Source organism: Montipora capricornis, chromosome 3 (genome assembly GCF_036669925.1).
Source record: "Montipora capricornis isolate CH-2021 chromosome 3, ASM3666992v2, whole genome shotgun sequence".
Taxonomy (NCBI): Eukaryota; Metazoa; Cnidaria; class Anthozoa; order Scleractinia; family Acroporidae; genus Montipora; species Montipora capricornis.
The window spans coordinates 42,188,704-42,203,703 of record NC_090885.1 but is presented as its reverse complement, the minus strand read 5'-3'; the positions used below and the strand labels follow the sequence as shown (position 1 = coordinate 42,203,703).

At 38.8% G+C, this 15,000-nt stretch overlaps 2 protein-coding genes and 2 long non-coding RNA genes across 6 annotated transcripts in view; 2 read left to right on the top strand and 2 right to left on the bottom strand.

The window, feature by feature from the left end:
* The window catches only part of LOC138043188 (ADP-ribose glycohydrolase OARD1-like), a 21,353-nt gene extending 15,973 nt beyond the window's left edge, over positions 1 to 5,380 (bottom strand). The window contains exon 1 of one of the 2 annotated variants that reach the window (XM_068889340.1): positions 5,249 to 5,380. The gene's annotated coding sequence lies outside the window, so the exon portion shown is untranslated. Of the gene's footprint in view, positions 1 to 695; positions 909 to 5,248 lie in introns of those variants that run through there. The other variant, XM_068889339.1, reaches the window with a different exon arrangement.
* Positions 5,381 to 5,959: 579 nt separating this feature from the next.
* On the top strand, positions 5,960 to 7,864 carry LOC138043187 (G1/S-specific cyclin-D2-like). The gene is made up of 5 exons (XM_068889334.1): positions 5,960 to 6,158; positions 6,261 to 6,476; positions 6,676 to 6,829; positions 7,061 to 7,209; positions 7,633 to 7,864. Exons 1-5 carry the CDS (start codon positions 5,964 to 5,966, stop codon positions 7,762 to 7,764), a joined length of 846 nt encoding a protein of 281 aa, XP_068745435.1. The 5' UTR covers positions 5,960 to 5,963; the 3' UTR covers positions 7,765 to 7,864.
* On the bottom strand, positions 7,162 to 9,538 carry LOC138043190 (uncharacterized). The gene is made up of 2 exons (XR_011131197.1): positions 9,398 to 9,538; positions 7,162 to 9,169 (listed from the first exon to the last, which is right to left on the bottom strand). It is a non-coding gene; the product is annotated as an uncharacterized lncRNA (long non-coding RNA).
* Positions 9,539 to 9,804: 266 nt separating this feature from the next.
* The window catches only part of LOC138041385 (uncharacterized), a 16,875-nt gene continuing 11,679 nt past the window's right edge, over positions 9,805 to 15,000 (top strand). Inside the window, exons 1-2 of one of the 2 annotated variants that reach the window (XR_011130806.1) lie at positions 9,805 to 9,929; positions 11,798 to 11,888. This is a non-coding gene — a long non-coding RNA (uncharacterized lncRNA). Of the gene's footprint in view, positions 9,930 to 10,505; positions 10,640 to 11,797; positions 11,889 to 15,000 lie in introns of those variants that run through there. The other variant, XR_011130807.1, reaches the window with a different exon arrangement.

Genomic DNA, 15,000 nt, shown 5'->3' with positions numbered 1-15,000 from the left:
GTAGGCACCCAAGGCCTAGGGACGTGGCCCGCTTCCAATGAGAATTTCCAGTTTTAATGCCGTGCAAATAGCATTCTTCTAGAATTTCTTGACCATTCACCAAAGTTCTTGGACATAGTAGGGTGGAATAAGAATACATCCAATTTTCAAGGCTTGGACACTGCTATTCATTTGTATCAGTATATACAAATTATTTGGTCACTTATAATTTCACGGGCTGCGATTTTTTGACGTCAAAGTCATGAAAATTCGGAAACAAATGTTTTCCCCATGTGCTTTTTGTAACCCACGGTAAGGACAAATTAAGGACTATTCTAGCCCGTGAGTCGTGTGAAAATTTGTTACATCCAAACGTTACGGGTGTCCAAGGTGCGGAAAGCTGTTTTAATCTGAAATCTCATCTCATGTTTTCCAATATCAACCTCACTGCGTCGGGTTCTAACATCACTTAAACGCAATTTCAAAATGATGCATAATTGAGCTCAGTGAACCAATCTTCAATTAAGACGGCACCCCAAGAGTAAAGTAGAATAACTAACAAAGTCGCAGCTTTCTAAAGAGCAAGCTAACAACTGAATTTAATTTTGTCTGAGGAGTCTTTTTCCGGAGGAAAAAACAAACAGCTTGGAAGCGGTACATCTCGTTTTTATAGTGTCCACCCATCATTGATCCTTATTACAACATTAGTTTCTTACCCTCGCCGCATTCACTGTGCTTGTATCTTCTTCAATGGAAGGTTGTCACTACGTACTTGAATGTCTTGAGTATATATACTCCTCGCACAAGGAACTTAAATGTACTTCTTCCACTGAGTTTCATCACGGATAATTACAGGTAAATTAAACGAAAAGGTTACAAAACACCGTTAAAAGGTTATTTTGTGAGTGGATTTCCGGCTCCCTTTGGCGCAATATTTTTTTTTGTTTAAAGGGGCTAGGTCACGCTATTTTAGGTAATTTTGTTTAATTTTGTTAATTATGAGCTCTAAACGTCAAATTGGCAGAGCAAGAGTCTTTCATTTGCAAAATCACGGCGACATAACAACTCAGAATGATTTTCAAGCTTTGTAAATGACATTTTGATATAGACTGATATAAATTTGAAAAAAGGTGGGCCAACGTTTTTCAAATTTACCCAAATTCAATCCATTTCAATCCTCTCCAGGTTTGTCCATCCATGTCAATTCTTGGCTTCCCTGTGATTTGTTAGAGTTCTTCTATAGTTTTGAACGGTTATTTTGATATTTTAGTTAATTCTATGACCATTCGATCAGTGCTGAAAATGCCTAAAATAGCGTGACCTAGCCCCTTTAAATTAAAAAGGTAGATCAGATTCTTGTTCTTTCATCGCTGCATTCAGCAGTCCATTTTCCCCTTTTCTTTTTAATTATTCCTTTTTACTTGGAATCCTGAAGGACTTGCTGGCTATTAAAGACCGAAACTGCGGCCACCTATCAGGCATATGTACGACGACCCTTGAATGCCGAAGCTTCTTCCTTTGACTTCACGAAAACAACGACAGTACGAAAATATTACAAAACATCCAGCAGTATTTATAGGCTGCATTTAATCGGTTCAAAAAGTACATTACAGTCCACATAATCCAATAACAACTAAGTGAAATAATTACAAAATTACGCAAGAAACTGAATAGTATTCAAATGGTTTGACTGTTCGTTCGTTATAAAAGTAACTACAATGCTTTTAATCGTTTCGGCTTCTTTGAAAATAATCTCAACATGTTTTTATTTTGGATTTGGTGATATGATGGCGCTCTATCGCAATTAGCAGAAAAGAGCAATCTCGTTTTAATATTACCGCTTTAAGTGAGATTATATAACAGTAAGACTGTGACGAGACTACGAGCTTAAAAGTCCACCACATGACGTGCTGCATGCTACCCCTGGTATCAGAGGAATTTTATTTCCAAGGTTCGAGCAAACGCTACTGACGCTACACAGTTCAATAAAAGTCAACGGGAGGCCTCGAGGGCTGGCTTCGAATAGCTATGTGTTTTGCCAAACCTTGGAAAAATTGCCTTGGCACCCACGGTAACTGCATGCTAATCTAAAAGCTATAAAGTGTAGACAGATGAGCCGCCCCGCTTTAGAAGCTCAAGTGATCAAATAAATCCACTATATCATAATATTTGAAAATATTCAGTCAACCAAAGGCCAAGGCCTTGGAAAAAATCTTATTTTGGGGAAAATAATACAATTTGTATAGGGTTTTTTTTAGCGCAGATCTGTGTAGAAACAGCTCAGTTACGCCAAATCCGATCACATTAATTCTTCAATAGATTTTAGGATTTTCAGCGATTTAGGCTGATTTGTTCTTACCAAGACTTTATCATATCAAAGGAACCCAAAAAGAATGAAATCCTTGGAAATTTGAGAATAAGAGGAATGTGACAACATCGATATAGCCCTGCTGTGTCTGGGGAACTGTACAGTAAAGGCAGTTTATTGTCCAGCGGCTAATTTCCAGAAAGAACAGACGCCGCCAGGTCATGCATGAGCCACGCTAGAACGTGTTATCTAACTCATGACTGAATCTTAAGATCGTACAGTTATCATTCACACATCACAGGGGTGTTTTTCATTTCCCTCTCAAGGTGACAAGGTGTAGCTACGGTCACGAGGTGTCAGACTGAGAGAATGTGTTCAGTTTTATTCCCAGAAGCTGATAACTTTGTTTGCAACCGTTAGATCTTGCCCTTATAAAACCATGTCGTAAGTGAGTGTGGCTAGGTTTCAAGGGCTTCGGAACGCGGAATTTCAATGACTTTACGCTGGAACATTCTATAACAGGCACAATTTTAAACGCAGATGTCTTTTATCCGAGTGCCATATCAGCTATTTGAGAGTTTCTCCATTGGGTTCAGCATAGAGTCAGAAATGGCACAAACACGCCCACGTCAAACAGAATTGCCGGTGGGTTAACATGCATTCTCAAAGCAAAGGAAGTAAAGGACTCGCGAGGGCAATTGTGTGCCAAAAATTCTAAGCCCGCTGTAAGAATATAAATCAACATCAATAAAATGAAATATGAAGATTCGATTGACACTTTGATTAGATTTACTGTTGACACGATGGCGACTTCCTTTCGAGAAAAACGATATCATTCAAGGTCCGGCCACACTCAAGACCAGAAAACTCAAGAAATGTTGTTTTGTAAGACTGTTTTGACGGGACCGGTGGGTTGCTCGGAAACATCTATCGGCGGGTACCGGTTTATTTTGATGCCTAAATTTGAGTTACTCGAGGGAAAAGACGAAAACACTTTTGTCAGTTTCCCGCGAGGATCAAGTACAAGCGGAATTAGTTCGAAATCTGAAAGGGTCCTGCCTCGCACCAGTAAACAAATCAGACAGTTAAAAAAGTTATCATGACGCGAAATTGTATAAACCAGATTTGTCCGGGTCTAAATGATTTGTTGATATCCGTGTTTCACTAAAATCACACAAACCGCATCGCGGACGGGCAAATGATGTGAGCAGAAAAACCAAACTCCATTTTCCCTTTCATTAACAATCTTGTATGTTACTCTTTAATTAATGAGTCATTCCCTGCTCTGGTAATTTTAAGGAATCCTCTCTTACTTTCCGTGTCTCAAGCCAAAGCACTCCGCATTCTTTGTATATGCTTTCGTTACAATAATCTATTTTATGCAATACGGGCTATTTTTGACATTCCCAACACAAGAGCAGGGCGACAAGAATTGCCCCACCCAACCTAATTAATGGCTTTGATCCATGCACGATACTCGATCATTTAAGACTGTCATTCACTCTCTATCACTGCTTTGATACAGCTGCTGTGTATAAATATTCGCACCTGCACACGCCATCTCTGCCTCTTGTAAAATATCTCGAGTTAAAAGGTACATCTTAACAATATAAAGCTAACACACCAAGAACCACACGCAGTAAGAATCAAAATTAATGTCAGTAATGTGTTCCAGCTGTAGTGAGGTGAAAGGTCAGTTGATTCTTTTATCACACGAAAATGAGAGCAATCCGTGAGAAAAAGGGAATTCATTTCAACATGAAAACAACATTTGTTTACGACCATTTTCCTGTTGTGGAAACAAGAGTAAGCAGCGCAGAAGCCTTTCGAAAAAAACAAGATGAACTTGAAGATGTTGCCTCCTCCGTCAATTATCAGTCCGGTAGTAAAAGCATTGAAGTTGACTGCTGCTTTGCAACTAGATTATTTAACACTGAGGTGACGTGTAAAGAGAAACAACTAGAGGGTTTTTTTTACAAGAGCACTTTGAATCATCCTCGTAGCAAAGACCACGCTGTTTGTGGTTCAATAACTTGAACTACTGCGCAATGTCTGAAGGCTGTTTTAACAGGTCATCAAGCTTTTAGGAGCGTAAAAACTTGTATTTTGTTAAATAATTCTTCTAGAGAAAATCTTTGGGCGTAAACTTCAATTAATCAGCAATGCAAATTATACCAAATTAAAATCTCAGTGTAAATTTTCATTTATTCACAGTTAGTAACTCTGAGTTATTTAACCCACCAAAGAAACGTGAAATTAAAATCCTTTTTTCTCATGTGAACAGGACGTATGGTATTACCAGATGTAGAAACAATATCTGAAGGTATTTTGGACTCACACTATAATGTAAAGAGTTGATCAATCATTCACATTGTGTTTTGCTAGATTGTTGTATCGGATACGGTATTGTTACCTGACCCTCAGCGACCGAAAAATAAATACCAATTTGCAGTTTCAAACAAAAAAGCCATGCACAATCAAGAAACCTCTTCTTAACCTGCTAGATGCCGAAATTTTAAGTCAAATATCTCGTAAGAGAACGAAATGAAAAGATTTTATGTGCAAAGTGAGAAAAAGAGAATGGAAATTAAGGATTTTGGACTTGTGACTGTCAATCAAATATTCTTCAAAACAGGTTTTTTGTTTATTGCTTAGCTGCACCATAAGTAGAAACTTTAAGTTTTCCGTCTCTCCAAACACTTGCATTTTTTCGTAACCTAGGGATGTGCTTGGATTAATAAATTGTTTTCATTTATGCTTGTGTTGGGAGAAGTGGATTGGGGGAAGATGGACGGTGAATTGGCAATCACCCGTAACATTTAAAACAAATTCAACCCCTCCAAACGTCTCGTAAATCTTGCGTAACAGACTCTCAAATTTAAGACACAACGCACTGCTAAGTAAAGATGCCGAAAATGGTTGCAAGAAGGTAATCTCGGGACAAAGAATACTCCTTAGTACCTGCAGTTCATTGAAACTTGATCAGCTCTCATTTTTGTAGTCATGGGTTGTTGATTTTATGTGCTGGCATTCTTGGAATCCAATGCGACGTCAAAATGAACTCCGCCTTATCGTTATTCCTCTGGAGCAAAGAACCTATTTTGGGGCACCTCAAGGCACCTAAACATCTGTCCAACGCAAAAAGCAATTCTCTGCAACAGATATGTTCTTTTGATAGATATCTTGATGAAAATCTCGATTTACACGTATGGTAGTGGTAACGCCATAAGCATTTCCGGCTGAGTGAAGAGTTTTGCGGTCAAAGATAGACCTTCAGTCAAATGCCGCTCGTCTGTGATTGGTTAGTTTTTGAAAGGCAGGAAGCTATCATAATGCAGGTTGCCTAGCGAAATCTCAAAATCTACCCAGCAACGTGAGCATTAAGATAAGTGACTGACTGTCATTTATAAATTTCACAGAAACACTAATCTTAGCTCCTTTTACCTTGTGCTTCGGCGCAAGTTGATATTAGTCTGAGTTGTTTGCGCCGGGAGGCAGTCATTGCCAGTCACACTCGTTAGCTAGATACAGCAGCATCCCTTCTAACAGAAGCGATTGCTGCTGTACTCGAAGCCTGTGACTCCAATCTGGCTCAAATGCGCGATCCCGGTGCTATACACTCAAGATTATAAAACAATCTCGCAAGCTTTCTTACTTCCGCTGTCGGACGGCTAAAATGGAACTCCTGTGCTGCGAGGGACCAAGGGTTAGATATGCCTACCAAGATCCGGTTTTGCTTCGAGACGATCGCGTATTGCGGAATTTGCTTACTTGTGAAGACAAATATATACCAAGTTGTAGCTACTTCAAGATTGTGCAGAAAGAGATTGAACCGCACATGAGGCGATTGGTAACAACTTGGATGCTTGAGGTAAATAAATACACCAAGCTCTTATCTCTATCGTGTATTTTATCGCCATGTAGGGAAAGCTCTTGACTGCAAACATGAAGACTCTTCGGTCTTATGTTGTAGGTTTGTGAGGAGCAAATGTGTGAAGAGGATGTTTTTCCATTAGCTGTGAACTATTTAGACCGATTTTTGTCAGCTGTACCAACCAGAAAATGCCAGTTACAATTGCTTGGGGCAGTGTGCATGTTTATTGCCAGTAAGCTCAAAGAAACGTCACCACTATCAGCTGAAAAACTGTGCATTTACACAGATAACTCCATTACTTGTCAAGAATTGCTGGTGAGTATTGGTGCAGCTTTATTACGAAGTCCATTCATTCTCCTGCGGTCAGGGATAATTTTCCGCTATCATTTTAAAGTGATTTTTAAGCATTTGTCACTACGAAGTTTATTTTTGCACCCTCGTATCAGACTGCTCGAATAAATTCGAACTGTATCATCTCAATGCTCAAGTTTTATTTTTAAACGATATTTTGCAGGACTGGGAAATTTTAGTTTTGGGAAAGCTCAAGTGGGACTTGTCCGCCGTGACTCCGTATGATTTCCTACAGCAGATCTTTTGCCGGCTATCTCTTCCGAATGTTAACGTGATCCGAAAGCATGCAGCAACTTTCATCGCTTTGTGCTGCACTGGTAAGGGAATCTCTGTCTTTATTCATGGCACAAAGATAACGAATTAATCCCATTCCATATGATAATTGCTTTCATCCACCAAAATTTCGCACATCCTTATTGTCCACTATTTTACCAACAAAGTCTTTTACTTAAAGAAAACTTGGAGTTTGGAACCATTTTATGCTTGCAGAGGTAGGTATAAGGCTTTTTAAATATTTATATTTTATATTATTTTCCCTTTCTTTATAGAGGAGAAGTTCTTGATGTATTCGCCATCCACAATTGCGGCTGCTTCGGTATGCGCTGCTTTCACTGGACTTCCAACAGAACATCTAGAACATATATGGACAAAAACAAAGCTTGTGTCTTTTCTTCACGAATTAACTAACGTGGAGCCGGTAAGAAAGGGAAACCGCACACTTTTTTCAAACATTAAAACCACACACCGCAATTTTCAGACTGTTTCAGAAAGGCACACGCACGTTTGCGAGACGGTGGCACAGATTTTTTTGACGCCATGATTAAGCGCAAAGGGACTTTCAAATAAATTATTGCAGTACTTCAGAGAAATGAAAAAAGTTTTTTTGTATCAATCAGTTGCAAATGTCTGCCCTTTAATAAAATCTTGATGCTTTTCCCATATTTCCTCATTCATTTCCCATTTAAGTTCAGTTCTCGTTTGTTTTCATTGACTTGTCGCATTCCCAGGCGAAATGTTTCTACTGAAAACAAAGCATACTTTTGCTCTCGAAAACATTTCTTGTGCAAACAAGCACGGATTTTAAGCTAAAGCTGTTTTTCCGGTTCTTTTCTTCACATAGGAATACCTCCAATCATGCCAAGTTCTTATGGAAGAGGTACTTCAATTTAATGTCACGGAAAATCCGTCTTCTAAAGTCGAAAACGGAAGTACGCCTAGTACACCAACGGACTTGCAGGAAATCCATTTTTGACTGAGAAATTTGAGAGATTGTCACCAAACTGTGTGTGTGTGTGCCCACCCATCTGAAGTGTGTAAATATTGTAATAAAGAAACTAGAATTGCAGATTTAATTGTTTGTGCTTTTAGCGTCTTTTTCAATGAAAACTGCACGCCAAAAGTCAATTGCGGTTGGTTGTTTCTTCTCAAAGCGCACCTTACCAGCATTCTTGAACTATGCCTTTATGAAAACACTACGTTTAAATTTACTGTGTAAACGGAATTAGAGCCTTTTGAAGCAAGAAAGACATTTTTAAGAAAGTCAACATTGTGAATCCTACAAATCCCCTTCATTGAATTGGTTCATTTTGTAAATGGCTGTGATGCGACTTGTTTGCCAACCCACGCACTAAAAAATGCAGCCCATTTATCTTCACCCCTTGGAAAGCTCTAATAATTAGTTCAAAGCGACGTCAACAACATTCGCGTGAATGCGCACCGGTAATGGCAGCATAATTACCTCAAGCCGAAACATCAGAGTTCATTTCCACACGTGGGCTCAATAGATTTGATTAAAGGTGCGCATCGGATATGATAAAAATGTTTGCTTTTGCATTCGTTTGGCCATTTTAACTCATGCGCAACTGTACACCTGTTTCGAGGCAAAAACACCACGTGTTCAAATTCCTGAAGTTATTACTTAGGTACCTAATTGTTTTTCGAAAGAATTTTTATCTTCTCTTGGGCAATTTTCCAAGGATAACATTAAGTTTGTCCCCCGAGCACGAAAGGTCAAGCTTTCTCATACTTCAGTCTGCCAGTCACACACTTTTTCCGATCTCCGAAGAGCTCACGTAAGATTTTTCCCACGAGTGGGGAGAAAAAATTACCCGACATGAGTCAATAAAGGCGTAACAGGGCCCCAGCTGACGTAATCAGCGAAGAAATAATTTTTCTTCAAAAAGCTAGCTGTGTTAAAGTTGAGTCAACACAGATCAGTCAGTCCTCAGAGGAGCTGTCTATTTATCACTTACGTAACCTGTCGATTCATTTTACGCACTTGCTGTACGACTGTCCGGATTACGTTAAGCATTTCATGTTTTGTATATTTACATTGTGAGAAAGCCATTTCATAGCCTTTAGCACCAACTTTCTCAAAGAATCACCACAAGTCAGTAGTCACCACGGGACTTTCTTTGCTAGTCGGCCGCGAAACCAACCTTCAGCATATTCAGTTTACTGTTCATCTTGTTCCATTGAGGCTTCGATCACGTTTCCTGTTTACAGTCAAACACTATTGTCCTATGTTAAGCTCTAGCTGAGGTTGTAGAAATTTGCCAACCCGGGTCAACTAAATGCCTACGCTTACCGGCATTGAGACTTGAAAGTAGACGACTGCCAAAAATTTATAAAAGGGAGCCCAAGCGTAGTGTCATGTTCTGAAATCGAATAACGCAAAGAGGTCGCAAATATTTTATATCCTCTTTGCGGATTACGGCAAACAATCACGAAACAAGGGAAACCAGTAACGGAGAGATCGGCAATCAAAAATTGAAGATCATCAGTGCAATAGCCAAAGAACAAACGGTTTAACAGATGGAAATCCGTTTGATTTTCAATCATGGAACTCAACTTGATTTGCTTTTACTAAGAGAACTAGTTTTTACCTTGTCCACGTTCAGTTCACAAACCTAGGACTGCAAAGAATATCTAATCTTTCAAATTCACCGCGTGGTGGCTTCCTTAGTATTTGTGATTCCGGCAGTGAGAATAATTCCTTGATCTGAGGTTTCGACATGCATGACTGTTAATCCGTGCGAAGAGCAATTGTTTTAAGAATTGAATTTGAAGGACTCTTTTATTAGGAAAAAACACATGAAGCTTGGCAGCATTCCTCTATTTTTTTCCCACCTTAAGAATAAATATTAGAGTGAAACGACTTTCTGTTCTGTACCCTTGGGGTTCCGTCATGTAAGAGCCTCGGAAATGTAATTTTGCTTTGGAGCAGATGACACGGTACGATGAGACATATCTGATTCTCGTTGGTTCTTGAAAACTCTCGACAATATTCCCCGGAGGTTCTCGCCATTAATCAAGCACGCAAGTGTTTTGAAGTTCGCGTATATTCTCATTATAATTGGAATGTTTCCCGGCTTGTTCAAATTCACTATTTTGGGGTCTCAATGAAGTAAGAGACAGGTAAAGTACTAAAGCATTTAGCGTCCACCATATCGCACATGTGACGGCTGCTTTTTGATCTCTCCGCTCTGTCATTTCAACACTCAGCACACCTTCTAAACAGGCTACTCATAATTTCCTTGCGCCAGGAATTTATATTGGACGTAAAAAACCTCCACGTGTTATGGTTAATTGGCATTGTTGTTTTATCAAATCGCCACTTCAGTAGCATTTTTGGAGCATTTTTGGCCGACGAAACGAAATTGCAAAATCACTCTTGACTATTTTCTATAGCTAGAGGCCCTGTCGGCGCGAAAGAGTTTCAGAACGAACAAAGTATGGGTTCAATTTTTTTCGGCATCTAATAAATGAACAGACCTATAGTGATTACTAAAACAGAATATAGGCTAATTTAGCAAAAAGCAGCATTTGACTCGAAGCCAGCCATTTAAAAGTGGGGCGTGTGCTGACGGCAGGTGTTGTATTCGGAGATCTTTTAGTGTTTAATTACCCATATCAGATTTTTCAAAGACATTGATTTGGTCGATTTTTTTTAAAAGGCGGGAAATATCTGGGGTTTCGATTAAGCCGCGCAGCTGAAATGCAAACGTGAGTTAATGAGAGTCTAAAAACGGTTATTCTGAAGATTACATGAAAACGTCTTTAACAAGAAGGACAGGAGAACAATGCCAATTAGCTATTTGTCGCATACATTTGAGGAGGGAGAACAGGTTAAAGTTTTTATAACTTTGCCAACTTTTTTCAAATTTTGACTCAATGTTGTTTCAAAAAAATTAACACGGCCTGAATCTGTAAATATTCTCTGTGGATGGTCAGGTAATACGTTTGAGTACATTATAAACACCGTGGAATACGCTTAGCCCAATTTCGACGGAAAACCTCAGGCAGCGTTTACACGAACGTGGTTTTTCTAGCACTACGTGCTAGATTCACTATTTTGAATTGAACAATGCAAATTGCGCGCCAAAATAGTAACCGTATTCAAATCGATGCGGTTTCGCTGTTTACACGACAGATGAAACCGTATCGTTTTGAAAACGCTCCACTTTTGGAAGCGGTGTCAAATCGACAGGGTTTCGGCGACAGTCTCGATCGGTGTCGTGTAAACGGAAGGTGTAACCGCATCGAAAATGATGCGGTTACAAATGAAACCGCGTTCGGGTAAACACTGCCTCAGTGTCGATAAGGTGCCCCTTGAAGCGTCGTCCAGTTCAATTTTTTGTTTCCCAATGAATTAGCTGGAGACAGCAATAAAACTAATGAACTTTATATAAGTGTCAATCGTATTTAGCACTAGGGTACTAGTAGGGAACACTGCACAGAAATGAAATCAAGTCAACTTGAAATATGAAATTCAATGTTGGTTTTTAAGAACGGTGCCTACTATTGTTATTGCGCATACGTTCTGCGCATCTTTAGATACTCGGGTTTCCTATCGGTGATGCTTACTAATACAGGGGCATTTTTGCACGGTTTAAAGCTATGCAGAGTAAGTAGATCTTAGTAAGTACTCTTGGTATCCAAAAAGAAAAATGGGGGTAACCATGCATTTTTCAGAGATAATTAAGCTTGCATTTGAGAAAGAATGCAATACATTGCTTTGTATTTTAAAGCTTTTTACAAATATTATTTATGAATTATCCTTGAAAAATGCGTGGTTACCCCCGATTTTCTTTTTGGACTTCCATAACACTTGTTAAGATCTACGTTTCCTGCATAATCATAAACCGGGGCAGAAATACCTCAGTTTGAATGATTAGGCACCGTCCTTAAGTCAGTACGGCAGAGGGGGGAATATAATGGATGTGTAAGAAGAGCGGAAGATGGGAACAGCTGGCGATCCATGATAGCTGACCTTCTTCTAATAGATGGCACTTGATCATGATGATAATGATAGGGGAAACCGGAGTACCCGGAGAAAAACCTCGTGGAGCAGAGTAGAGAACCAACTGAAATCAAGTAAGTTTGGGAATTAAACCCCGGCCGCATTAATGGCAAGCGAGTGCTCTCACAATAGCTACTGTATCCCCAGTTAGACTGAGTAAGCTATGGCTTCACTCCTATCCTTAACTCAGTACTGCAGGCTACCATGGCAGCAGCATAATGTTTCTGCGATATGGGTTACCGCAGTAAGGCCACAGGGAACTTTCTGATGCTTATCTTGAGGAAGGATAATGTCTCGATAACTTGAAAGCAGCAATCAGATTGATATTTGTCTGAGCACAATTTCTGATAAATGTAGAAAAACTGAACAATTCTTGTGCAAACTTGATTGACTCATTTAGTTATTCTCAATGTCCTTGGTGTTGGTCGAGATGAACGTGAACTACATGAAAAAGCTGAAGTTATTGTGTTTATTAAAATGTTTCGTGTCCCGTTAAAGTCTCTTTATGAAACGTGCTAACTGGATCAGATATATTGTAATAATTAAAGAGTAAACCGTTGTTGAAGTGGCTCTCCAGGCGGCAAATTCGAGAGGGCTTTTAACTTCCAAGGGCATGCATTTTCAAAGAACCTCTTGCACACTCAAAGATACCTGATACCATCATAGCACTCGTGCTTATCGATTTCTGTAATCAGCGTTTTGAAACTTTCAACTTATGATTGGTGAAATATTTCACATGGCCGTGAGTGCTTGTAGGTCGGTGTCGGCATGCTCTCATCTCTTAACTCTTGACTCTGATTGATAACTCGATGAAATAATCATGGACTGCATTTAACACACTTCCCGTTGCACTGGTTTAGTGTCCTATTCTCCTACTTGAACTGTTTTGACTCAAATCTTATGTTCACCGGCCATCAGGCCGATAACAACTGTCGTTTTGCAAATGGCTTTACGGGCCTTAAAGTGAGATATTCCACGTTATATCTCTAGAAAGCATCACATAATTGCTTAGATAACAGCACTAAGCCAATCACTGCAAAGGAGAATTAAGGTCCGGCGGATGAACTGTCTTTTGTCTTTAGGTATTCATGTTGAAGAACATTTTGGCTTTGGTGGAAGTCGACCATGATGTCGATTAATGAATGAAAGTGAATGAAAGTGAATGAACTGCGGGTTATAGACGAAATGTAGAAGTGATTCTCGCACTTTACTGGACGATTTAAGTAATTGTCGCTTCTAGACAACTGAAAAATTCGGGCGGCCTCAACAGGATGTAAACCCATGACCTCTGCGATTCCGGTGCATTGTAAATTGTCTTCTGAGTTAAATGCGAGGATCACTTCAGACCTCTCAAGTCTCACGATTTTGTCGTGAGGCTCACGGTTTTCAGTTCAATCTCACGGTCTCACGACGAGACAGACAAAGCTCACGATAAATAGAGGCGCTTACTGACAGAATAATTTGTTTTGTATAATTTCATTTTTGGCTTGTTCAGGTGAGTTTCTTGCGTCAATTCTGTGCAAATTCATAGTTAAACTTAACAAACCAAGCTGTTCAGTTCTTCATCCGTCTTTTCGCTGGAAACATAGTCCATGACAGACTGTCGTCCATAACCATATATAGAACACGTGTTCCAAATTAGGTCATCATAACCAGTCTCTCGCATTCAGTTGATCAGTTTTTCAAAATGGCGGAAATTGCTGATGAACCTGATGAACAAAAAGGCAACTACTGCATATAATGCTGAGCAATGAGTTCAGCTCAGTGCTCACACACTGGCTGGACTTCAGCTGTGAAAATAAAGTTGTTTATTTCTGTGTTGTTAAGGTCCACAAATGTTTTTAAGTAAATTAAGCTAAATTATAAGCAGAAAAAAAAAACACTTTCTCTTAGTTAGAACCTGTGTTTACTTAGTTTTGTCTGCCGGTCGATCAATCTCCAGATTTTTACTGAAATCTCCAAATTTTTTGCAGCAGTCTCCAGATTTTCGATGTTTTGAGGTTGAGAGGTCTGTCACTTCTACATTTTATGTCGAGTAATGTATTCATTTGCTAAATTGTAGAAAACTGCTGTCCTAAAACGCTCTTTTTAAGTAAAAAGATTCTTTCAGCTTTATTGGTCGTATTTATAAATGAATAATTAACAAGATCTCTAATTTCCTATCATAAGTTAGTTGTAATAAACCAAGAGTCAGCAGTCGTTGTTTCAGTGTAAAACAGCCTGGAAAGTTTGGGTAGCATCATCTAAAAGTGTCTACTTTAAAGTGCATGCATTTCTGTTTAGGTAATCCATCTGAGCGTTGGCCCTAGTGATGGAAATTTAGTCGGAAAATAAGTGCTACATGACCAACGTTTGAAGAAAAAACGTATTCCTACTTTGTACTTGAAAGTTAAGACTTTCCTCAGGTATTGTAAAATGCGTCAAAGAACTTAAAAAAATCACTGCTGTGGTATCTTGAAGAGAACATGCGGAAAAACGAAAGTAGTCTAATTCAAACTGTGCCGATCTGAAAATTATGTCGCGGCACCAATAATATGGGATGTGAGAGCATTGAAAAAGTCTCATAAATTATAAATTTTCCAAGTCAAACATGAAGCAAGAGGAGCTGATTGCATGGTGAAAACTTGAAAGGCAGATAAGTAATAGAATAATCTAACTGTTAAAAAAAATAAGATTAAGAAGAGATATGAAGTGAAATCTCTTGATGAAGCGCTTGACGTCAATTGAACGCAGCTCATTAATCTCTGCAGTAAATAAAGTTCATTTATTATTATTATTATTATTATTATTTTTATTATTTATTTATTTATTTTTTGGCCATAAAGAAGGGTGAGACCTACAGTACGACGGTGTCATGGATCCGGGCAAAAGTCTCGTTTGCTCCTCTGAGGGGGCCACTTTTATGCCTGAAAGCCTCTAGGGGTAACAGAAAACTAGCAACGAACAAAAATAAGACATAAACAGCGGTGATAAACATATTGAACTTGTTCATTTTGATCAACGTCAACGTCGGAAGTAAAAAGCTGATGCTTTATTAATCTTTTCTTTTATTATTATTATTATTATTATTATTATTATTATTATTATATATTTTACTGTTAAGTATTTGTTTAATCTAGGTTCCAGTCCCCTCATCCGCTTTGTTATATATAAATAGCTGTTTTAAATTTCAACGGTTACTTTTGA

What these genes read in the sequence shown, in the direction of transcription:
- LOC138043187 (XM_068889334.1), top strand. Translation starts at nt 5,964, where the DNA reads ATGGAACTCCTGTGCTGCGAGGGACCAAGGGTTAGATATGCCTACCAA. An exon ending in TAACAACTTGGATGCTTGAG is followed by an intron (nt 6,159 to 6,260) that starts GTAAATAAATAC and finishes CTTATGTTGTAG; the next exon opens with GTTTGTGAGGAGCAAATGTG. An exon ending in TTACTTGTCAAGAATTGCTG is followed by an intron (nt 6,477 to 6,675) that starts GTGAGTATTGGT and finishes GATATTTTGCAG; the next exon opens with GACTGGGAAATTTTAGTTTT.